This window comes from Budorcas taxicolor, chromosome 7 (genome assembly GCF_023091745.1).
Source record: "Budorcas taxicolor isolate Tak-1 chromosome 7, Takin1.1, whole genome shotgun sequence".
NCBI classification, from domain to species: Eukaryota; Metazoa; Chordata; class Mammalia; order Artiodactyla; family Bovidae; genus Budorcas; species Budorcas taxicolor.
The window spans coordinates 62,477,996-62,501,676 of NC_068916.1; the positions used below are offsets into that span (position 1 = coordinate 62,477,996).

The 23,681-nt window shown below is 51.1% G+C and overlaps 1 protein-coding gene across 1 annotated transcript; it reads right to left on the bottom strand.

Annotated features, from left to right (window-relative positions):
• Nucleotides 1-298: 298 nt before the first annotated feature.
• On the bottom strand, nt 299-22,680 carry SPARC (secreted protein acidic and cysteine rich). Its single transcript, XM_052642767.1, has 10 exons — nt 22,569-22,680; nt 12,325-12,394; nt 11,428-11,490; nt 10,759-10,846; nt 9,263-9,384; nt 7,391-7,511; nt 5,514-5,647; nt 4,234-4,382; nt 1,950-2,098; nt 299-1,502 (listed from the first exon to the last, which is right to left on the bottom strand). The coding sequence occupies exons 2-10, from the start codon at nt 12,379-12,381 to the stop codon at nt 1,474-1,476; spliced, it is 912 nt and encodes a 303-aa protein (XP_052498727.1). The 5' UTR covers nt 12,382-12,394; nt 22,569-22,680; the 3' UTR covers nt 299-1,473.
• Between the last annotated feature and the right edge of the window lie 1,001 nt (nt 22,681-23,681).

A 23,681-nucleotide genomic window follows, 5' to 3' on the forward strand; every position in this document is an offset into this window, starting at 1 on the left:
TGAGTGAATGCTAAGTGAAGGCATTGCTTTCATTGGTGCTTTCCCTAGTTGCTTAGCCCGGTGCTTTGATAATGAAATACAATCATGAAAAAGGTCAGTCCCCAGGTCATAAAATTAAAAGCTAAATCCATGCTTATAGGCACCATACATTCCCCGTGTATAAGTAAGCTTGTGTATACAAAAGGGTAATAATGCATTTGCGAGGCTTTGCATCTGTGCATTCATGTGTGGACATGTTGTTATGTCCATGTATCTCCATGTCAGGAAAATGAGGTCACTAAGACACATGCAAAGTCACTCAGGGAGGCAGTTTCTAAATCAGTACTTTTTATTTTGAAAGATTTGTCAAACTCTTCACATCGTGGTGAGAGTTTGCATGATTAATAAGAAGCAGCTTTTTCATGAAATGCTTGGAGGTGAACGAGTTCTCAGCCTGTGAGATCCGACCATCCCATTGATTTTGAAATTTCTTTTGATTAATAGAAAGAAAAAATGGGGAGGGGAGAAGAGGAGGAACATGCTAGCGACTGAAGGAAAGATCTCTGGTGACAGCCATCCAGATGTGAAAAAAGAAAACAGAAAACCCAAAAGAAAACCAATTTGCCACCTGCCCTTTTTCTGTTTTACCACGTTCTGCACCTCACTCTTGATTTTGGTCTTTCTGGCTGAAACAGCCTCCCTGTCCTGTATCTCCTAAAGGTAGTTTGGAGGGGAGCAGCCCTGCAGGATGTGGTGATCCACCTCTCAGAGGTGTGGGGGATTCCAGAGAATGGATGGGCCATGGCTCTGGAAAGTCTGAGCAAGTTGCCTAATGCAAAAAGAAATGGCAGTGCAAAGTGAGGAGGGGAAATGGTGAAGAACTGGGTTTATGTGAGAGTTTATGTACTTCCAGAACACAGCCTGTTTCCTTCTCTCAGTCACAGCCCCTGACCACTAGATTTGTTATCTGCGGTTCTGGCTGGTGGATTCTGCAGGTCTCTCCCACCACTGACCCTCTAGCCCTAGAAGCATCCTTGCCAACATCACGTGTTACTTCCCTTTGTCCATCTTCAGACCACTGAGGGATGACCCCCTGGCAGCCAATACCCTGAAATAAAATTAACTCAAAGTCTGACTTGGAGAATATTAGTTTCAAACAAAAAGTAGAAAATCTGAAGATGCAACATGTGTTGAAGGCAGACTCGAGCAGATCAAGTGTTCCACCCAAGACAATGGGCAGAGGTGCACACAGCAAGAGGAAAGTGGGACCACTAGTGGGTGAGCAAGAGGCCGTGATAGCTGAGTTAAGGCTAAGAATGTCGTGACTTGGGTTAAAATGTCTATGTTTAGCACCGTTAATGTATTCGTTTAAGTCTATATTAGCACCTTGACCCCAGGCAGAACAACAAACCATCCAAACATTTTAAACATTGGGGAAAACAGGAGGGGAAAGGTCAAGAGAGAGAATCTGGTTCTGCAGGAGGAGGCGTGGCTTTAGATCACGAGGTCCTTGTCGATGTCCTCTGCAAGGCAAGAAGGAGCAGAATTAGACTTGGGGGCGGGGGTCAATGAGGAGATGCTTCCCATGGAGTTGGCGGATACCACCCATCCCAGGGGCCGGGGGCCAGGTAACCAGTCCAAGGTCACCAAGGGAGTCTATGACTGAGAACTTTGGTCTCCCCCGTCCCTGGCTGATCCTTGTCACTTGCGCTGCCAAATTACATGTGCTGTTTCCTGTAGGCGCCTGTCAGTTCCCAAAGCAGTGCTAGACACAGAGTGAGTACCGATGCTTGCAAAGGGAGAAGGAGACAGCTGGAAGGATAGAGAAGGACATAAAAGAGCGAGGCCCACCCAGGCAGGGAGAGCAGACAGGAGTTAACCAGGCACAGAGCAGAGATGGACAGGAAGGACAGACACACAGACAGCAGCAAGGAAGGAGAGGACACTGGCTCCTTTGCTCAAACACTCACTCTCCTTGATGCCGAAGCAGCCGGCCCACTCGTCCAAGGCGATGTACTTGTCGTTGTCCAGGTCACAGGTCTCGAAAAAGCGGGTGGTGCAGTGTTCCATGGGGATAAGGGGGGCGCGCAGTGGGGCCAGCTCGGTGTGAGACAGGTACCTGCAGGGGTGAGGTGGGGAGAGGCTGAGGCTGAGCGAGCCCCACAGCCCTGCTTGGGGAGACAGGGAGGGAGCCTGCCCCTTGGGGCTGAAGGAGAGGATATTCAATGGGAAGCCAGGATCCTGGGTCTACCCAGCTCTACCACTGACCTGCGGTGGTTCTGAGCATACAGCACGGCCCAACTCTGAGCCTCAGCTTCCTCCTCCATCAAAGCAGGAGGAGTTCATCATAACGTCTAAAGGGCCCTTCCAGGTCTGAGGTCTGTGGGTTCATAACATAGGTCTCTTGGTGCATTTCATTGTTTCCTAATTGGCTAAGACTTGAGGGCACAAACGCTTAAGATATTCAGCATTTCCGCTATTGGTAGATCAAAATCTGGTATGAAACAACAATGCATGTTTTCTGCAGACACACATTTATACATCTGCAAATGCTCAGAAAAGAGATGAAAAGGAGATGCATCAAAATGAAGAGAGTACTGAAAAACTTGGAGAGGAGGGGTGGGGTTTCCCCAGCAGTCCAGTGTTAAGACTCTGCACTTTCACTGCTAAGGGCCCAGTTTGATCCCTGGTCAGGAAACTATGATCCCATAAGATGTGTGGCCAGAAAAAAAAAAGGAAGAGGGTGCTGACTTCTGGGGGAGGGAGCGTGGGAAGGGACTGGAATTGGCAGGCAGAGGGTGAGTAGAACTTTATCTTTTATGTACTGTGTCCCATGTGAGAGGGAGGCCTTCTGGTTTCTCTCCCCATCTCCTCTGTTCCTGTCCTCCCAGCTGGCCTGGACTCCAGAGCACATGTAGGAATTTTTCCCCTTGTTCCCCAGAGCCCTCCATTAGTCGTCCTCAAAACACTCTTCCCCAAGGACCCCCGGGCCCTCCTATCTGGCCCAACTCATGGAAGGGATAGGTTGAACTGAAGCTCCTCCCCCTTCTTTGTATATCAGTGAGGAAAGTGAGCCCCAGAGAGGGGCAGGGACTCAGGCAAGGTCACCAGGCAGCTCTGGGACAAGGAGAGGGGGAGGACGGATCCTCTGACCCAGGCTGCTTTCCCAGATGCAGGGTCCTTTCAGCCCCATCTGGAAGCCTCCCTCCAGGCCCCTTCCTTGCTCAGCCTGAGTCCAGATGTTCCCTACATCTCCCCTCCCCTTCACGGTATGACTCAGATGGATCCCAGCCACAGAAAGAGCCTGGGAGAGAAGCTACAGGCAGTTTCCCAGCACTCAGGAGACCCCAGCCCCCCAGGATCACCCACAGGGTGGGCTGGACCTGGAGGGAGGGTTGAGCCTCCCAGAGGGGAGCAGCCCTGGGCATCCTGTGCAAGCAGAGCGGCCCCCCTCTTGAGCTGCTCCAGGAGCGCACAGCAAAGGAAGGCGGGGGCGAGACGGGCCGGTCCAGCTCGGCTGCAGACGGTCAGCCACCACCTGCAACTTCCGGGCACATTCCTTACTTTTTCCTTCCATTGTGAGAAACAGAGCACCACCCAGAGGGTGAGCTCCATGGGGGCAAGGGCCTACGTGGCAGTTCTGACTACAGTTAAATCCCCTGCCTGGAATCGTGCTGGACGTGTAATAGACACTCAATAAATGTTGGTTCGCTGACCAACTCCTGGCCTATCCCACAGGGCGATTACACGGCACTTCCTAACTCATTTCAACATGGGGCAGGAGTGATCAAACCAGGAGCTTGCCATGGAGATGGGATGGGCGCTGTGATTGTCTTAAGAACTTCCAGAGCCAGTTTGCCCCATTGGGGCCAGGTCTTAGGGCCTTGCTCCCCCACCTCAGCCTTGCCACCCCACAGAGTCTGGCGCTCCTTCCCAGCTCCTTCTACCTTGCTGAATGGATACCCAAGGCTGGCAGTCATGGGGTTAAGGAGGGATTTTCAGTTCTGATGGCTTTTGCCTCTTAGGCAGTAAGGAGGGATTGTCTCATGGTACCAAATCCTTTCTACATCCTTTCTCCTACACCTATCCTCTCCGGTGGCAGCCCTTAGGCAAGCTATGGGCCTCCAGGGCTGGGAGCAGCAGAGGCCACTGAGAAGTCTTCTGACCACATCTAGAGCACCCAGCAGCCCTGGCCACTCCAGGGCCAGGCTAGAGGCAGCTCCCCTCCGTGACCCTGAGGTTCTGGGGTCCTACCCGTCAATGGGGTGCTGGTCCAGCTGCCCGAACTGCCAGTGCACAGGGAAGATGTACATGTTGTAGTTCTTCTCGAAGTCCCGGGCCAGCAGTTCCACGGGATGGTCGCCAGCCTCCAGGCGCTTCTCATTCTCATGGATCTTCTTCACCTGTGGGAGCAGAGATGCTGTGTGACAGAGGGCCCGGGGAGGCTGTCGGGGCCAGTCAAGGTCCCTTCCCCCCGACCGGAGGCCAGAGTAGGCAGAGACCAGCCAAAGTCAGGGTTCAGGATGAGGGAAGGGGGACTCCAGGGCTCAGGATGAGGGAAGGGGGACTCCAGGGCTCAGGATGAGGGAAGGGGGTCTCCAGGGCTCAGGATGAGGGAAGGGGGACTCCAGGGTTCAGGATGAGGGAAGGGGGTCCAGGGGTTAAGACTGTGCTTCCACTGCAGGGGGCACAGGTTTGATCCCTGTCGGGGACCTAAGATCCCACATGCTGAGCAGTGTGGCCAGGAAAAAAAAGACCAAATGAGGGAAGGAAGTGCTTAGATGAGTACCATCATTATCTCATCCACAGAAGTGGAGGCCTGGGGCCATCTCAATCAGAATGACTGGGGAGTGTGTCAAAATGCAGCTTCCTGGGCCTTCCTTCACAGAGACACTGGTTCATTGTGCCTCAGGTGGGGCCCAGGGAGCTGTATTTTATCAGTACTCCTAGTGCTTGATATGTCCCTTAAAGTCCACAGACTCAGAAGGAAAAAGGAATAGAATTGTTTATGTCTCTTGCTTAACATGGACCTAAACAAAGTGAGCAGGTCCGTTCATTACGGGGCCCCTCAGAGCCTTTAACGTGTAAATGTGCTCTGCCTGCGTGCTGTCACTTCAGTCATGTTCGACTCTTCAACGCTATGGACTATGTAGCCCGCCAGGCTCCTTCCTCTGTCCGTGGGATTCTCCAGGCAAGAATACTGGAGTGGGTTGCCATCCTTCCTCCAGGGGATCTTCCCAGCCCAGGGATTGAACCCGTGTCTCTTACATCTCCTGCACTGGCAGGTGGGTTCTTTACCACTACGCCACCTGGGAAGCCCCTGAATGTGCTCTAGAAGCCTTCAAAGGCGGCACGGAGGAGTCTGTGTCCTAGAGCCCGGGACAGAGGTGCTCGTCGGAGCAGGGATGTGGGCTTACATTTGGGTTCCTAGATCTGGGAATGGGACTGGGGATCTCAGCCAGCCTGGGGCCTGAGGTCAGGGCCAGCTCACGGTCGAGCAAGTGCCCTGAGACAGGACGAGAAAAGACCCTTACTCGCAGCTTCTGCTTCTCGGTCAGGAGGTTGTTGTCCTCGTCCCTCTCGTACAGCGTGACCAGGACGTTCTTGAGCCAGTCCCGCATGCGCAGGGGGAATTCAGTCAGCTCGGAGTCCAGGCAGGGGGGGATGTCTAGGGTCAACACAGGGGTGGTCAGCACAGACCCTGACTCCCTGCCCGAGGGCCAATGTGCTGGCCAGGTCGCTCTCCCCACCCCCGCCCTTCTCCTGCTACTGCTTCAGTCTGTGGCCTTGGCACCGGGCTCAGCCTCTCAGGGCCACAGTTTCTTCATATCTTTTGAACAAAGGAGATTGGAGGGGGTGGGGGGAGAATATTCTGCAATTGGACAAGAGCAAAGGCACATCCCCTGTTCCCTTGACCTTGATCTCATCTGGGGGGGGCGGGGCAGGGAATGGTTTGCTCCAGAGACTCCTGCTTTTCTGGGTGTTGGGCCCTGAAAACAGAGGCCAGGACCCACCGTGATGATGTTGACCCTTGAGAGGTGTTTGAAGCTGGGAGACTGAGGGACAGCATTCACTCAGAGGCCCAGCTTAGCCGGGGTGGGGGTTCAGGTATGCTTAATCACCAGAACATTCTTAGCGATAGGATTGCATCCTGGTCTTTGGAACTCAAGGTGACAAAATGTCGGTCCTGGAGATTTCATCCAAGTCCACCCTCTTGGAATTATTAGAGATCAGTGTGGAGAGAAGGGGCTTACTTAAGGCCACATTATCAGAGCCTCATCCAGCACCAGGGCATGTGGGTACCAGGGGGCCTAGGGGCCCATCGTTTCCCCCATCCTTGGACCTATGGAAAGTCCCCTCTGTGGTTAGGACCACGACCTTCTTCACCAGCAGCTGGGGAGTGGAAGAGAACATCTGAGAGGGAAACGCTAGGAGTTGGAGCAAGCGATATGCCCCAGAGAACAGAAGAGCCACTTGGCAAAAGTGCCAGTCTCACTGCCCAGGGATTCCTGCCAACATTCCTCCCCTGCCCTCCTTCTCCAGGCCTGAGCCTTCTCTTTTCACATCCACGGCCCTGTAACTGGAAGAGCAGTGCTGACCACAGGAGAACCTGGTCCCCCCTCCTCCACCTTTCTGCACTTTGCACACCTGAGGCAGGTGAATGGCCCTCCCCAGTGTCATCTGGTGCCAGAATGTACCAGACACACCGTGTGGATGTTGTCTTGGAGGGGAGCAGAGGGGCCCCTGCCTGTCTCGGATGACAGGGAGGCAGACACACTGGAGCAGGAGCCTGGGCCAGCTGAGTCTGCACCTGGGATCACTCCCCAAAGGCCAGGCAAACCCTGGCATCCCTGCCCCCAACACCTGGCTCCTAGGTTTCTAGAAGCAGGTACTTAATCATATGTTTTATGCAGGCAGATGGGAATGTAACAGAGTAAAAGGGCCTAGGATATGACAATATTGAGTAACAGGGCCTAAGGGGAACTGACTGAATTGTCTTGATTTTAAAGCATTCAAATGCAAGTATTTTTAAAACACTTTTTTAGGCCCAGGAAAAACATCATTTTTGCTTCACAACATTGAAGCAGGAAAGATTGTGGTTAGACCTATAGAAGAACTTCCTCGTCATTACAGAAAAGAAGTGAGCTGTCTCGAATGCTAGTGAGAGGCTCTGGAAATCTGCCCTGATCCTGTGTTCCCTCCACTGCTCAGTCCTTCCCTGGAGGGGTCCTGAGTACAGATACCAGCTCATAAACAATCATCTCATTCTATAACTGGGATCCCTGAAGCTCAGACAGGGGAAGAGAGGTGCCCAAGATCACACAGCCCAGAGGTGGCAGAGCCAGCAGCAGTGCCAGTTTGGCACCTCTTCCCCGAGACGGGAGGCTTGGCGGGGCCCGAGGAGACTCACATTTGCAAGGCCCGATGTAGTCCAGGTGGAGCTTGTGGCCCTTCTTGGTGCCCTCCAGTGTGCACTTGGTGGCAAAGAAGTGGCAGGAAGAGTCGAAGGTCTTGTTGTCGTTGCTGCACACCTGTTGGCAAAGCAGAGAGCCTCGCCCTCATTCCCAAAGCCCTTGGCCAGTACCGCCACCCATGCCCATTTCAGAGATGGGCACACTGAGGGCCAGGCAAGGAACGTGACTAGCTCGGGGTCCACAAGGTGAGTTAGGGGTGGGGCCTGGCAAGGAGCCACTCTTTGGGCTCCTAAGTCAATGTTCAGCCCATGCTGGTCTCTGAGCAGCGGAATGACAGAGTCAGGGCTGAGATATGGGAAAGCAAACCTGGGAGATACAGAAAAGATGAATTGAAGGTGAGGATGAGGGAAAGGCAGAGTACTCAGAAAAGGGTTAATACAGCAGGCCTGGAATTGTTATCCTTAGAAAGGCCTTCTTGTGATGTTGGCCCTTGGCTGGTGTCTGGGAGCGAGGCTGGTGAACAGTTGCCTGCACCATTAGAAAACTGTCCATAAATGATGCAGGTGTCTCAATTTGCCTGGGTTGCTCACACAAACAGTATGGTTCATGCTGAATATCTCTTTTCCTGCTCAGAGACTGGAATTTGGGTATATGCTGGGCATGGGATGCCTGTGTGGCCAGGCTTCAACTAAACACTAGGTGCTGAGTCTGTAATAGGCTTCATAGGTCAGAAGCCTTGCTTGTATGAGGCTGCAGTTCATCTTTGTAGCTGGGGAAAGAGACCCTTCAAGGCAGGGGGAGAATAAGCAAGACTGTGCATGGATCCCTCCACACTCAGCCTGTACCCAATTCCCTTTTCATCAGCTACATATCCTTAACTATTAGCAGTGAGTGCAAATATGTGGTGAGTTATGTTGGTCCTTCTTGCGAATCTCTGAGCATGAGGATGGCAGAGCTGAGATGTTGTGGGCTGAACAAGGGCAGTGGCAGCAAGGAGTTGTGTCAGGAGGAGAGAAGCCTTGTCCTGAACACCCTGCACATGCTTACTGCTTACATATCTCTGCAGAGGGATTACTGATGGGCACTGGTGACCCGTGTGATAGGGGGTGAAGGGGTGAAGAGGAGGGAAGAGCTGATGAAGATGCTAAAATTTGGACCTCAAAAGGTAAGTTGTACTGGGGAGAGGTTAAAGATGGAGAGATCAGGTGGAGGTTGTGGGAGTGATCCTGGAACTCGATTTGTGGCCCTGAGCTAGATGACCACGAGCACAGTGGTTGATATGCATGAGTGCTCAATAAATATTTCCTTGGATGGATGAATGGACAGATGAGTCCTATTGGAGACTGAATGGACAGCTTTGAAAGTTTTTTTTAAATAGTATATATTGAGTACTTACTAAGTACCAGGTATTATCTGACAAATCCCTGCAATAGCTCTCCAAGATAAAGTCTATTTCTGGTCCATCTTTAGAGGTGAGAAAACTTGGAGGGGATCAGGAACATAGCTAAGATCTCACACTATCAGGAGGTGGAGATGAAGGTTGATGTCAACCTTTGCTGTGACCCAGAACCCACATGTTTGGACCTGATGCTTTGCCAAGATTCTCCAACATAAGAAAGTCCCTCATGTGTTCCCTTCTGAGTCTCAGTAGGGCTGGAAGCTGGTGGTGCTGAGTAAATTCTTGCCAGTGACTGCTGGAGAGTCCCAGACAGAGACCCTCTCTGGCTGGGTCTCTTGCTGTGACTAGACCTAGCGAGGGGACTTCTGCACCTGGAGCTGCCCTGTGGGACCCCCCAGGCCAGCAGTGTTCTGGGCAGATGCCCTGAGGGCCGCAGTCGTCACCCCTTGCCCTGTCCCTTGGGCCTCACCTTCTCAAACTCGCCGATGGGGGCAGGGCAGCTGGTGGGGTCCTGGCACACACACATGGGGGTGTTGCTCTCGTCCAGTTCGCACACCTTGCCGTGTTTGCAGTGGTGGTTCTGGCAGGGGTCTGGCAGAGCATGAGGGCAACGTGGTTAACCTCACCTGGGCTAGCACATCCATTCCAACCCAACCCACATGGATCCTTGGACAGAAGTCCTCAGCTCTGGCCCCAACTCGACCTTTGGGCAGCCCTGCGCCCTCCCTTCTCTTCTGCTGAAATCAGCTTGTCGGGGAGCAGTTGGCTCAGTCTGGGGACTAGAGATTCTGTCTGAGGTCAGGACCAGGCACACCTGCAGGGGCTGGGGATTCAGTCTGGGACCGGGGAGCACTGGGTGCCATATGGCTCCCCCGAGGACTGAAGCAACCACTGTGTTCTTGGCTGTTCATGGATCAATGACGGCGAGGTATTTCAGAATTCTAGAATAGACTTTCTAGAATGACTTGGAAAGTCCGCTGTTGTCACAGAGCCAGGGAGCTATGCAGCCCAGCAAAACAGGCCTGAGTATCTGTAGCGGAAAAGGGAACAGGGCCCCAGGACCACACTGAACAATAGAGTCTGCCTGTGTCTCGTAAACACCGGATAGGGGATGTGAAGGGGAAGGAACAGCGCTCAGTAGACGCCCCTCTGCTCCAGTGGATACTCAGGCCCTGAGGATGAGAGCTCCTCTCGCCTTTCCTCCTGGCGCTTGACTGGGGTGTCGAAGTCTTCCTCTGTTAGGTGCCTGCCCTGCCAGGTCCTGGGCAAGGGGCCCTCTACTTTTATCTCTTAGTTCCTCGACAACCCTGGGGCGGGGGTCTACTGTCTTCACCCTTCTCCACAGAAGACATGAGCAAGCTGGGCTCAGAGAAGGTTTGAGGGCTGTCAGAGGACATCGCAGAAAGTTTGGAGGCAGACCTTGGTTGGTCCCCCTCCAGAGCTGGGGCTTTAGCCCCTGGGGTACAGTGAGTCTCCGTTCTGCGGGTTAGGGATGCTGGACTGTGAGCAGGAGCCAGAAGCCCCAGGTCACGGTTCTCACAGCCTTATAGGAGTTGTGTCAGGCTTCCAGGTTTATTTCCTCGTGGCCATGTGAAAATTGAGTAAGCTTAAAAGTGTGAAAGCGTCTGGGGCCATCAAGTGACCAGACAGGACTGGGGATCTCAGTAGGAACCTGAAACTCAACTCTGGAACTAGATTAAAGTGCTGCAAGGGTACAAGGCCACTTCCAGCTTGAGACTTCCCTTCCTGGCACTCACAGCCTGGCTATAAATAGATCTTTCCAGATTCCAGAAAACACTCCCAACCTTTCAGTCAAGGCAGTTTGTCCTTCACAGCCCCTCCCACAGGGAGGACCCCACCCTGCGTTTCCTTGGGAAGGAACCTCACACAGGCTTGGCCCACACCCCAGGCCCGGGCGGCAGAGGGCAAAGGCTTGGTCTAACAAGACAAGGAGAAGGGACCTACTCTCAGCTACCACCTCTTCCTCGACTTCCTCGGCACCCTCATCGAATTCTCCTACTTCCACCTGGACGGGGTTGGCTCCCACGGGTACCTGGGGTGGAGGGAGAAGAGTGAGTCAAATGCCCCATCCCACCCCCACACCTGGAGGAAAGGGGCAAAGGCTGGAGGGGACTTGCCCGAAGCCTTGGGTACCCACAAGGGATGGGGATAGACATGCTGAAATGGGTGCTGGGTTCAGATCCCAGGAGGCACAAGTGCCAGGTCCAGAATCGAGACTGAAGCTATGGACCCGGAACTCTGTGGAGATGCCCTAGAGGCCACCAGGCATGTCAGGGCAAGAGGGGGTGCCAAGCTCTCTCCCCTTCAACTGCACCAGGGTAGTCTCCCTTTCATCAGTTGATATTTGGGGAGACCATGGATGACCATCTGAGAAAAAATGTCACACAATTCAAACAGTAAAAGACAAATTCAGAATCATAGCTCCCACCTATGAGGTTCCAGGAAGAGTTTGGGGAGCACTCGGGAGTGTCATCATTGGAGAATCCACAGGATTTACATTTGTCCTGTGCATGCACGTGGGAAGGGGAACAATGGCCTGCTCCGGCAGCCCCCGTCTGGATTCCCCAGCGAGTGGATGTTGGCAGAGAGGAGTCTGGGGCCCTCACCACCTACCTCGGCCACCTCAGCCACGGTTTCTTCCACCACTTCTGTCTCATCAGGCAAGGCTTCCTGTTGCTGTCGGGAGGTGAAAATAGGGTTCAGAGAGGTTGGGGCCCAGGCCAGCTTCCACCACTAACATGCCTCAGCCTGGACCACTGAAGCTGGGGAGCTAGGAGAGAGGCTCACGGGAGACCCCCCGAGGCTGTGCCTCAGGGCCTGCCATGGGTGGACAACTCGGGCACAGGAGAAGCCAAACATGCAGGCCTTGTGGGTCTCTGGAGCACCGCACTTTGTATAGTTATATCTGAAGTGTCTATCAAAACTCAAAAGCATCTCTGCAGCTTAGACTCCCATAATGATGGAAGACCAACTGGTCTGATGCAGACCAACTCCCTTCAGATGGGAAAACTGAGACCCATAGGGGATGAACCCGGAATTTTAACAGATGTCAGTATCTTCCCCACAAGTGTGATACTATCATCATCATCATTTGGCAATTCCTTCTTGGAGTCAATCTGGAGTGAGAGAAGCCAGATAGCACGTGACTTTGAGGTGCCTGGCTGGCTGGGGCTTCTTTTCCCATCACTCCCATCAGCATCCCCTTCTCTTCTGGAAGTCTTCATATGATAAAGAGCTCACTTCCTTCTCAAACAATCCTAGTCCCTTTCTGGGGAAGCTCTGCTCGCTAAACAAGTACATCTTCACATTACATGGAAATCTGTCTTCCCTGGAATCTCCTTTTTATTTTGAGCTTATTAGTTTAAGGGAAAAAAATCTTAAAAAAAATAAAAAGACAACTCAAGACGGGGAAGTGCTTGTCCCCCCTGAACATCCAGGGCGGGTAGATTCAATGCCCCTGAGCTTGTGGTGGGAGGTAAGATCAAGAAGATGTGACTTTCAGGTACTCACAGGGGCTGCCAAGGCCCTCCCAGCCAGGCAAAGGAGAAAGAAGATCCAGGCCCTCATGGTGCTGGGAACCCTGTGGAGAGAAGAGAGATGAAGAATTCAGTGAGGGCGAGGTTTCTTGATGGAGAGTTCCTCCTGACACTGAATTCCTGTGATATGCAAGATAATTTTAGATGGTCCATGGTAGACGATAGTGAAAGACAGGGAGAAGTTTGCTTCCACTTGGTTCTCTTTTAATCCTGATGGTATGAGAAAGTCTCAGTTTGGTGCTAACCAGCCTTTAACATCTAACACTCATCTCTTGCCCTTTTGAGCAGAGGGCAGGCCTCTGGCTCAGAGCCTCTGCAGGAAACGACTTCCAGCTGGAATTCAGTAGAGTTGTCCTGTTTCCTTTGTGTCTAGTTTAACAGTTTCCTTCTATTTATGACAAAAGTACGCAGGTTTTTCCATTTATGGTAGGGAATCTTGTCTCTTTCCTCAGTATATTTATTTAAATTTTTAGACAGTGATTGGACAAAGACAACTGGTTAATTAATCAAGTCTGAGCAATGCTGAACCAGATCTTGTTCAAGGGCCCTTCAATCCCTGATGTTCTAGGATTCTTTTCTTCCTATACCCCAGACTCTTCCCCTCCTCTTCCTCCTCTCCCGTCTTTCCCTGGACCTCCTTCTCCCTTACCCCTCTTTAATAAGAGAATTTAATAGGCAGCAACCCCTTGCCAATTTGAGACAATGAGGCCTACATTCTAAAACAAAGAACAATAGTTTTCGAGGGTAGCCAGTGGAGACTTATGGCCATACTTTCCTCCATTCTGCCCAGGAGGGATGGCACTTCTCTGGATTCTGTGTGGAAACTACCCAAATGCTTGCATATGTTTTGTGTTACCTTCTGTTTCTCCCTCACAGCTAAAAGATATTAACTGAGACCTAGAAAGCTCTCTAGAAAATTCTCCCACTCTGGTCACTGCTGAAACCATCCTCTAGATGGTGAGCTCTTGACTCTAACAATCTAATGACTGGAGGGCATCTTGGAGCAGAATCTCTGATGATTTGCTGCCAAAATACCGTCCCTAACCAAGGAACTGTGGTGGGGATGTTTTGTTTCTTGTTCTAACTCAATGAACTTCCATTTCCAAATGGCTTTAGAAAGTCCTTCCTTCTACTGTTCAGCTTGCCTCCCTTCAAGCTTCTCCTGGTCTCCTATGATCATCCGTCGGTGCCACACAGAGCAAGCATCTCCCCTGCACCTAAGCAGCTTTCAGTCAGTGTGGGCAGTGGCCATGTCTCCCCTCATTTGCCCTTGGTTCCTTCCAAGATTTCTCAACTGACCAAGCACCTTGGTGGGAGGTACCCTGGCATCATGGAAGAAATGCTTAGTTTGGAGCTAAATCCCAAGGATTCTGGTTCTGTCTCAATATTAACTTGGTATATTGGTTCAATCCTTCATCTTCTCTAGACTTCGGTTTCCCTCTTCTACTACTTGAGAGGGTTTGACTAGCTGAGCTTTGAGGCGGTAGCCTGAGCCCTTGAGATGCTCTTCAACTGTCCCAAGCACATGCTGGTCTTGATACACATCATCCCCTCCACTATTCCCATCTTCACTTAAATTATGGTATTTGGGTAGCAGAAAGAGGCAGCAGAAGGGAAGACTTCATAATGGTCCTCTACTGGGGTTGAAATAGACACTAAACCTCAGTATTTTATGGCATTGTAAGAAATAAAACCAACAGAAATTTAAAGAAATCAACCTGGGAGCTTGGCTTTGCTTCACGGTGTCCCCAACTCCAATTTAAGAGTGCACATGGCTTTGGATGAAAGGAACAGGAGAGAAAGCATGAATGAAAGGGGCTGAGGTGGAGAGGGAGGAAGTCAGACAACATGCAGGCCCCTTCCAAGCTGAAAAAATTCCTCCTCATGGACTTGGGTTGGGCCTCATAGAGTTTTTCTTTAAGACTGGGATGGGGATTGGGGAGAAAAGTGGGAAGTAAGTGTTAAGAAAAGGACACACAGTCTTGGAGGAGGGTTTGCCCAGTTTTCCCTCACCAGTCCCAACATCCTCTCCATCCAGATCGTTTGATGGGAGGGAAGGGCAGCATTGGACAGTTCTCGAATGTATGACCATACTCCCTGCATACCCATGAGCTCCCTCTCTGAGGTTCTCTAAACCACCACTGGTCAAAGAGGCCAGGTGCCCATCCTGCAAAGGTCAGGGGGTGCATCAGTAACCCTAGCAAGGTCAGAACACAGGGCCAAACCCCAGCATCCAGAAATGATCAGCTGTGCACACATCCTTTGCCAGTCAAACCTAGGTCTGGCATGCCCACCTGGTGAAAATATAAACACCTTTGTATAAATGAGCAGTATTAAATAAAAACTCTGTATCTCTTTAGTTTGTAATGATGCCTGTGCTTATCCTCTTAAGAATGTTTTCATAATCCGGCATCCCCTGGGGGCTGAAGGCATGTCTTTCTACCTTATAGTGCAGAAGAGAGGGCTGAGGCCCAGAGGGGAAAAAACCTGCCCAGAGCCCCAGGGAGTGGGTGGCAGGGCTGAATGAAGACCGAGGCTGCCCCCCTCCGCCTCTGGCCTGCCCTCTGCCTCACCTGCTGTTTCCCTTGGCAGCAGTTCCTCCGCTGAGTGCTCACCTGATGGGGCCCAGCTGGGCTGTGAACTGGCCCCAGGTACCCTGGAGGAAATGAGACTGGGAGGGGGACAGCAGGAGGCGTGTTCCCCTTGGCCCCGTGGTCGGTCAGATGCAGACTTAGCTCACTCCCACCCCGCCACCGCCCCTGCCTCCTGTTCCGAACATCCAGTCCTTTCCTTTTGCCTTTATTTGCTCTGGAGACGGCTGAAAACCCATCCCTGGCTGCCAGCAGGACCCGAAGCTGAGGTCACCTCTCCTTCTTTAGAAAGAGTCTGGGGATGGAAAAGTACAGCCGCCCCCTCCTCCCACCACCACCCAAGTTCATCTCCCTTGAAACATAAAGGGCCTCCTGTGGGCTCTCTCTGGACACTGAAAAGTTGCTGAAGGACAGAACTAGGGAAAAATCTTGGAATCATTACATTTTAGACTGTGGATCTTGGAATCATAGAACCCTAAGGACATGAAGCACAGAATCTGAGTTATAGTCATCAAATCTGATATGAGTAGAAGAATTTATGAAGCAATGCAGTCTAATAGAACTTTCTAAGATGATGAAAATATTCTATATCCGCATGTGCAACGTGATGGCTAGTGGCCACCAGTGGTTATTGAACACTTGAAATGTTGCTAGTGAAAATGAAGGGCTGAAGTTTTCATTGTATTTCATTTTGATTAACTTAAATTCTACGTAACCATATGTGGCTAGTGGCTACCATATTAAGACAGAGCTTGCTTTGTCCCTCAGTCATGCCCAACTCTTTGCGACCCTGTGGACTATAGCCCTCCAGGCTCCTCTGTCCATGGGATTCTCCAGGCAAGAACACTGGAGTAGGTTGCCTTTCCTTTCTTCAGGGGATCTTCCAAACCCAGGGATCAAACTCAGGTCTCCTTCATTGCCAGTGGATTCTTTACTATCTGAGCCTCCAGGGAAGCCCGTATTAGACAGAGTGGTTATCAACTTTTATAGAGGCATTATGGCAGAGAGGTAAGCCCAGGGGCTCTGGAGACAGAATATACAGGTTCAAATCCTGGTTCTGCCGTATAGCAGTTGTGTGACTTTCAGAAACTGATTTTCCCTCTCTGGGCCTCCGTGTATTTCTCCATTTTAGAAATGAAAATAACATACTTACCTTGAAAGACTCATGGATGATTACAAGAGATAAGCATCAGAAGAGTGTCTCAAATACAAAGATCCCAGAATCTCCATTCACCTTGGAAATCCAGGGCAAGAATCCTAGCTCTTTGTTCACGGCCCAGGGAGAACAGGTGCTGGGCTGGAACAAAGGAGGCATCGCTCCTTTTGGTCTCGGGCACTCCAGCCCGGCCTCCACAGGGCACAGTGAAGCCAGGCCCCAGGCTGCCCTCTCAGTCGGGCTGCTGACGCAAACCAGACATCTTGCTTCTACCATTTGGCTTACTAACAAGGGTTCCCAAACACATGTTCCTGGTAAACAAGCCCACAGAGAGGAAAACAAGTCTAGAGGCTAATAAAGGGCCTCGTGAGTGAGCCAGCCCCGCCAGGATGCCAGGACTCAGAAGCAGGCCGGAGACAGTCCAGAGAGGTGCCAGTGTGGCCACGTGGGCTCTCACACCCCAGGGAGCACACACAGCCACTCAGAGGTGACGTGGAAGTCAGGAGCCCTGGGACTGAGTCTTGGCAGAGTTGCCCCCAGCTCACCCTTCAAATCAGGATAGGCTCCGCTACTCCTTGGACTTCACCTAGCGCCACTCCTCTGCACAAAGCAGACGTTGTTTTAGATCAGTGGTGTTCAGAGTCATATAAGCCAGGGAGCCTTTCTCTCAGTGAAGTCTTCTGCATTAGTCCAAGTTTGAAACAACCAAGAGCCGTTCACTTTTGTTGTACATATGAATGCACTATTATCTATTCAATGAATCAGCTCGAAATTAAAAAAAAACAAAAACAGTGTTGAGATGGAGGCTGGCACTGGGACACTCCCTGAGATGCCTTGGAGAACCTCTAAGTTCTTTCATGAGAGAGTTTGAAGACCTGAGGCCATAGTCCCTAAGGTTCCTTTCAGCCCTGACGTTCCAAGTCAGCTGAGTCAGCAGCCTATCAGAGGACCACCTTTCCCAGGCTGGCCCTTGACTTCCTGCTTCAACTTCTAAAAATTCTTGCTGGAAGGGAAGAAGCTAAGGGAAACATTTAAGGGAAACATTTAGTCCCCAACCTTTTTGGTACCAGGGACCGGTTTCATGGAAGACAATTTTTCCACAGACCAGGGCAGAGTGGAGCATGTGATTAAAGCACATTCTATTCATTGTGCACATTATTGCTATTATTATTACATCAGCTCCACCTCAGATCATCAGGCATTAGGTCCTGGAAGTTGGGGACCCCTGTTTTAGGGTGCTCAAGCATAGGTTTTAAGAGGTTCAGAGGCAACTCAGAAATGGCCCCAGAGGATGAGACTGGTATCAGTCTGACAGAGGTTCCATAAACACATCTAAGATGCCACGTTTTGCTGTGGTTAGAAGCCCCAGGCTCTCCTCGTTGGCTCCCCCTAGGGGCCACTGGTGCATCTGGGTGACCACAAATGGAAGGGATGAGAAATAACATCAAAGTGTCCAGGCTGTCACATCCTAAAGATAGCAAGCAAATCCATGGCACACGTGGCTACACCTGCTCCTCCTGTGCATGTGGCAGACATTACTAATCAATCATATGACCTTTCCCCCTAAAGTCCAGTTCAGTTCAGTCGCTTAGTCGCATCTGACTCTTTGCGACCCCATGAATTGCAACACGCCAGGCTTCCCTGTCCATCACCAGCTCGCGGAGTTCACTCAAACTCATGTCCATCAAGTCGGTGATGCCATCCAGCCGTCTCATCCTCTGTCGTCCCCTTCTCCTTGTTGGACTCAAATCCTGGACACAGTTCTTTTGGCAGCTGCTACCAATGGGTTGGTGGTGTCATGCCAAGCAACACCTCTTTGCCATGCTTCTGATTTTAGAGATAGGAAGACTGAGGATCAGAGAGTGAAAATAATTCACTTGAGGTCATACATGGCAAGCTGGTATCTGGGCTGAACTTCCAGATATTCAGAAATATCAAGATGTTTGGGGAATTGTTTATTTTTTCATTTGATTAGTCTAGGATCCTATGACCATAACTAACACACAAGGGCCCAGAAAGATCCTCAGATGAAATGGGTTAATACCACATTTCTGAAAGAACCCAGTTATAGCGAGAGTTGGTATCTCCATTCCTACTTTGCCTACAGACATCAAGCTCTATAACTTGACAAGTGAGAGCAGAGTTAATGTCCTGTCTAGACATCTCCTGGATAAGAAGGAGGCTGTTTTTCTAAATAATTCTGTCAAGTCACTGGTTGCAGTCACCTCTTAGCCACCTCCTGTTGCCCTAATGACAAAGCCATGTGGGCTGCGTCAGGCCATGGCAAGCCAGCAAAGGAGGAAGAGAGGTAGCTCTTATCCCTTGTTATCCATGGGGCTGTTGACTGCAGGGAGGAGTGTCAGGAGAGTACCAAACTGCTCAAAGGAAACCAACAAAAGAAGCCAAAATGAACATCTGGATGTTTCCAGATGTCTGAAAATTTGGCTCAGACATCAGTTTGCTGCATGACTTTGAGTTATTTTCCCTTCCCGAGTCTCAATTGCTGTCTCTAACATACAACAGGTGCTCAGATGGCAAAGAATCTGCATGTAGTGCAGGAGACCGGGGTTCAATTTCTGGGTTGGGAAGATCCCCTGGAGAAGGAAATGGCAACCCCGTCCAGTATTCTTGCTGGGAGAATCCCATGGACAGAGGAGCCTGGTGGGCTACATACAGTCCATGGGATCGCAAACAGTCAGACATGACTGAGCGACTAACACTCAGGGGTCTACCTCTCTGCCATGACCTGTAGTTAGGTCTGGCTGTGCATGTCTGTGTGTGGCTACAAATGGCGATTGTGTATTTGCATAAGTGACCAATGACCTTGAGGACCACCGTGTGAAGCTTTGTATGTGATGCTGTGTGTCTACCTGACTCAGCATCTGTGGGTTTCAGCCCTTATAGGTGAGGGTCAGAGTTTGCATATGCATCAGATGGACATCCGAGACTTGTCTGTGAGTCAAGGTATTGCTCAGAGGGAGCCGTGAGTGCATGACCCCCTGTGTCTGCTCATGTATTGAAACATTTATTTTCAGCTGTGCCAGTGGGTGCCTGTTGGTGAAATCAACGTTTATATACTTGGCATCCTCGTGGGTTTGTGTCTGTCCCTCTTTATCCCTGCACACATAGCTACCTGTCTAAATAATGTCAAAAATCAAATATTTTCCTGTTTACCTCACATCCTCAGCTCTTTCCTTTCCTCCACCATCCTTTTCTATTTATAGCATTTTTTTTTTTTTTAGCAAGGAAAACTGCTCTTGTGAATAGCAAACCCCAGCCACACAATTGGTTGACAAGTCTCTACAGTTGGATAAAGATTTTAGCAGGGCTATTATGCAATCCAAGTTCCCCTAGCACCCCCTCTCTTGTTTCCTTTTCAATTAGGGGGCCAGGCACTGTTAAAAATGTAGCCTGACTGTTCTTTCTAGTGAAAACAGCACCTGGCAGCTAGGGTCACAGGAGTTCAGAGCTGAAAGGGCACCTGCAGACCCTAGGCTCAGTTCAGTTCAGTCGCTCAGTGGTGTCTGACTCTTTGCGACCCCATGAATTGCAGCACACCAGGCCTCCCTGTCCATCACCAACTCCCGGAGTTCACTCAGACTCACGTCCATCGAGTCCGTGATGCCATCCAGCCATCTCATCCTCTGTCGTCCACTTCTTCTCCTGCCCCCAATCCCTCCCAGCATCAGAGTCTTTTCCAATGAGTCAACTCTTCTCATGGGGTGGCCAAAGTACTGGAGTTTCAGCTTCAGCGTCATTCCTTCCAAAGAAATCCCATGGTTGATCTCCTTCAGAATGGACTGGTTGGATCTCCTTGCAGTCCAAGGGACTCTCAAGAGTCTTCTCCAACACCACAGTTCAAAAGCATCAATTCTTCGGCCCTAGGTTAGATTCCCCATTTAACAGATTGGGGAACTGAGTCTGGAGAGGGAAAGTGTCTTTCCGAATGTCACTGTGAGTTAGGCTCCACCTCTGCCTTTGCCTTGGACACTGGAGGGTGCAACACTCTTGGGAAATATGAAGGTGCCCAAATCAAAAGAATCTGGACAATATTTATTTTGCTTAAATGTGCCTGTCAGCACTTTTAGTAAAGGGAAGTTATATCCAAACCCTAAGATGATGAAGCTGCCAGACAAAAAAGCGGGGAATGATGTCACCAATTATTTGGATGCCATCAATTCATCCATTCTAAAAACCTATCTCATTAGGTGAGAGGGCCACAGTGTAGCAAGCTTCTCTGTGTATCATCCCCGTTTTGTCCACACAGTATCCCTTTGAGGTGGTGGTGTTATCACTTTTTGAACCAAGGAGGACCTGGTTCTCCTTGAACCTGGGGCTCAGAAAGGAGAAGCCATTAGTTCAAGGTCAAATGGCACCTTTGAGGTAGAGGTGGTTTTAAAACTCGGGTCTTCAAGTAGCCTATCCCAGGAAGCAGGAAGCAACTTACAGCCCCATAGCTGCCCTGGGGTCCCGGGAGATTGGGAGGTCGGCAGGGCAGGACCTAGAATTTGCCCTCTTGGGATGGAGTGGAGTGGGGGACATTCAGACCTACAGAGCCTGATATTCTAAGTGTTCTAGTGTCCCCTCCCAGCCAGCAGGCAGAGACCCTGAAAAAAAGGTTACCGTGGCAACTCGCATTCCTCCTAGAGTGAGTCATAGCAAAGAAGAGCCTTTTGGTGGGTGGGACTTGGAGAAAGTTTCAAAAGTTGATTCCTTCTCCAGGCATCCTCCCTTCCCTCCCCCTCCCTCCCTCAACTCCAGCTCCCGACTTTGTCGATGTGGCAGCTGATGGCTGCAAGTTAACTCTCTCTTCCCCCCAACCACTCCCATTCCAAAGCTTTTCATCCTTCTGCAAATACACCTCAGCTTCCAGTCCCCACCCTCTCCATCTCCCACGTCATGCCCTCTGGCTACCTGGAGGGGCAGGCGTCCATTTGAGAATATATTTAAGACTGAAGGCTGTGAACACCCTCTTGGATATTGCCGCTAACTCTGTCTCTATTTCTCTCTGTGTGTGTCTCTCTCTCTCACACACACAACTGTATATACAATTTTAAGGGGCTTGCAATCTCCTTGAAACCTAGCCAAAAGCTAGTCCATGAATTCTGCTTTAAGAGACCTTCATTGGAAAGTTCAGAGGACCCCGGGCACCCCAAAGACGGTTGAGTCCATTCCTCTGACTTTACAGGCAGGGAGACGAAGTCCAGGGGAGACATTTACCTAAGATCACATGTAAGATGTATGTCTTCAGTCTGCCCCCCTACTTCAGATGAGCTTCTCATCCTGCTTTCAGCGCTTGGGGTGCACAGAAATTCAACCGCAGAGAAAACCCTTTCTCTTTGTGTTCTGCATAGAGTAGCATTTTCTGGAGGAAAACATGTGCCCCTCTGTTCCTTTTTGGGTGGACTGGGCTTCCTGGAAGACATGCCTTCCCCAAGGCCCCCCTTTCCCCTTGGTGCCCTTAGGGACTCAGGAATCCTGCTCATGAGCCAGCCAGTGGAGCCATAGGTAGGAAGGGCTTACCTGAAGAAGACCTAACAGCAGCCTAGTGTAGAGTTTGAACTTCTCATGGCAAAGGTGTGGGAAGGTCGCCCTGAAACCCTCTCCATCTTGTCTTTTCCCTCCCACTGTTTGCAGCACACCCCCACCACACCCAGTCTCCCGTCGGACCCTGCGCCTCTCTGGACCCTATCGGATATCAGGGGTCTTCAAATCTAGATACACAGAGGGCTACTGCTGCTGAGTTTCCAGTGTTTACATCCTGGGGAGCCTGGGATGGGAACAATGCCTAACCCCGGACTTACTGTCTGACAGTGCTATTTCAGGCTGAATGGCACCGGAATCGGTGTGTGTGTGTCTGTGTCTGTGTCTGTGTGTGTCTGTGTGTGTCTGTGTGTGTTGGAGAGGGGTGGAGGTTGAGAGGGGAGAAATTCCAGGGCAACAGGAGCCTTCACAGAAGTGCTGATAAAAGGTGAAGACCCTCTCTTATCCCTCCAAAGATCAGTTTATCACTCATGCCAAATCCCTTTGGGAAAACAGAGTGCAAGAACCAAGTCTAGAAAGTTTCTCCTCCTGGAATGGGAAGCAGGGCAGACTCTGGTGGCCCATCCCTCTTGCAGCTGTGCCCAGATCATATTCCCAGGAAAGGAAGAGGTGGCCCCCATTTGTAAAGGCAGCCTCTGAAACCCAAGAGACAGGCACAGAGAGAGACAGGGAGAAAATACTCTCTCAGAGACAATCGGATTACTTTCTGCAGTCCCAAAGGGGAGACCACATGATCTCAGTTTCACCTGAGGAGTTAACAGGCAGCAAGTCTGCGTCCCCTGCCCTTCGGGAGAGCAAGGACGGAGTCCCTGCGCCTGGAGACCTCCCAACACAGCTTCTTTTCCTTGTACACAAAGTGAGGAGTGGGCCAGGGTGCAGGGGATGCAGGCCTAGAGGAGGGACAGGCAGGGCAGGGGTCAGACATACCTCAGTGGCGGGCAGGCAGGCAGCAGGCAAGCTCCAGGCTGTCTGGAGGTCTGCAGGAAAGTGAGGGGCTTAGAGCCTGGCAACAGGAAACCACTCAGAGCTCTGGGCTGGGTCTGTCTCCCCCTCCACCCCTCGGTCCCTCCTCCTCCTGTGTCTCCTCCTTCCCCTCCCCTCCCCTCCCCTTCTCCCCACAGCCAAAGCTGTCTCTGTCTTCCAAGCCTTTCCTCCTCTCCTCTCGGTGGGCTGTCCTGACCCGCCTCCCAACCCCGCCCGCCACATGGGTTCTGGAGCTCTTGCCGAGACAGACTGACCGAGCAGAGCGCTGGGACTGGAAAGGCCAGCGGGGATCACCTAAAACAGCCCCCTCCTTGTTCAGAGGGGAGCTGAGGCCTGGAGGGGGCAAGGGATCATCCACCCAGGGTTCCCAAGGGGAATATCCAGGCCCACGTGTCTGGAGTGTCTGACCGGTATCTCTATGAGAGCTCCCTAGCATCAGGCAGTGCTGAGGAGGGCAGAGCCCTGTGAGGGGGTTGTATCTGTGGCAAAGGCTAGGCCAGGACTTGCCTCTATACAGACTGAAGAAGCTGCCATTGATGGCGTCATCACTGATGGCTCGGAATACTGTCTAAAAATAACCACCTCAAACTCTTAGCTGTGCCACTGATAGACACAGAAGAGGTTGGCCATCTAGCTGGGGGAATCTGTGTCATCAGTATAGAATAAATAAGGTGATTGCTGATACGGATTATGATTACAGAGGTAACAATGACCAAGGTTTACTTGGGACTTAGAATTTACTCGGCAAACCCTTGACATAGATACTGTTACTGTGCTGATTTTACTAATCAGGAAATAGAGGGGCTAAGAGGCTGTTACTTGCCCAAGATCCCCTGTCTAGAAGTGGGGTAGGCAGGCAGATTCTACATTCAGTCTGGATCACTTCTTTTTTAAATTAGGCATTTATTTTTGCTGCCCTGGGTCTTTGCTGCTGCAGGTGGACTTTCTCTGGTTGGCGATGAGCGAGGCGTACTCATCCTTGTGGTGCTTGGGCTTCTCGTTGTGGTGGCTTCTCTGCTGCGGAGCACAGGATCCAAGCTGCGTGGGCTCGGTAGT

What these genes read in the sequence shown, in the direction of transcription:
- SPARC (XM_052642767.1), bottom strand. Translation starts at nt 12,381, where the DNA reads ATGAGGGCCTGGATCTTCTTTCTCCTTTGCCTGGCTGGGAGGGCCTTG. An exon ending in GGAAGAGGTGGTAGCTGAGA is followed by an intron (nt 9,385 to 10,758) that starts GTAGGTCCCTTC and finishes ATGCTCTGCCAG; the next exon opens with ACCCCTGCCAGAACCACCAC. An exon ending in CTACATCGGGCCTTGCAAAT is followed by an intron (nt 5,648 to 7,390) that starts GTGAGTCTCCTC and finishes TGTTGACCCTAG; the next exon opens with ACATCCCCCCCTGCCTGGAC.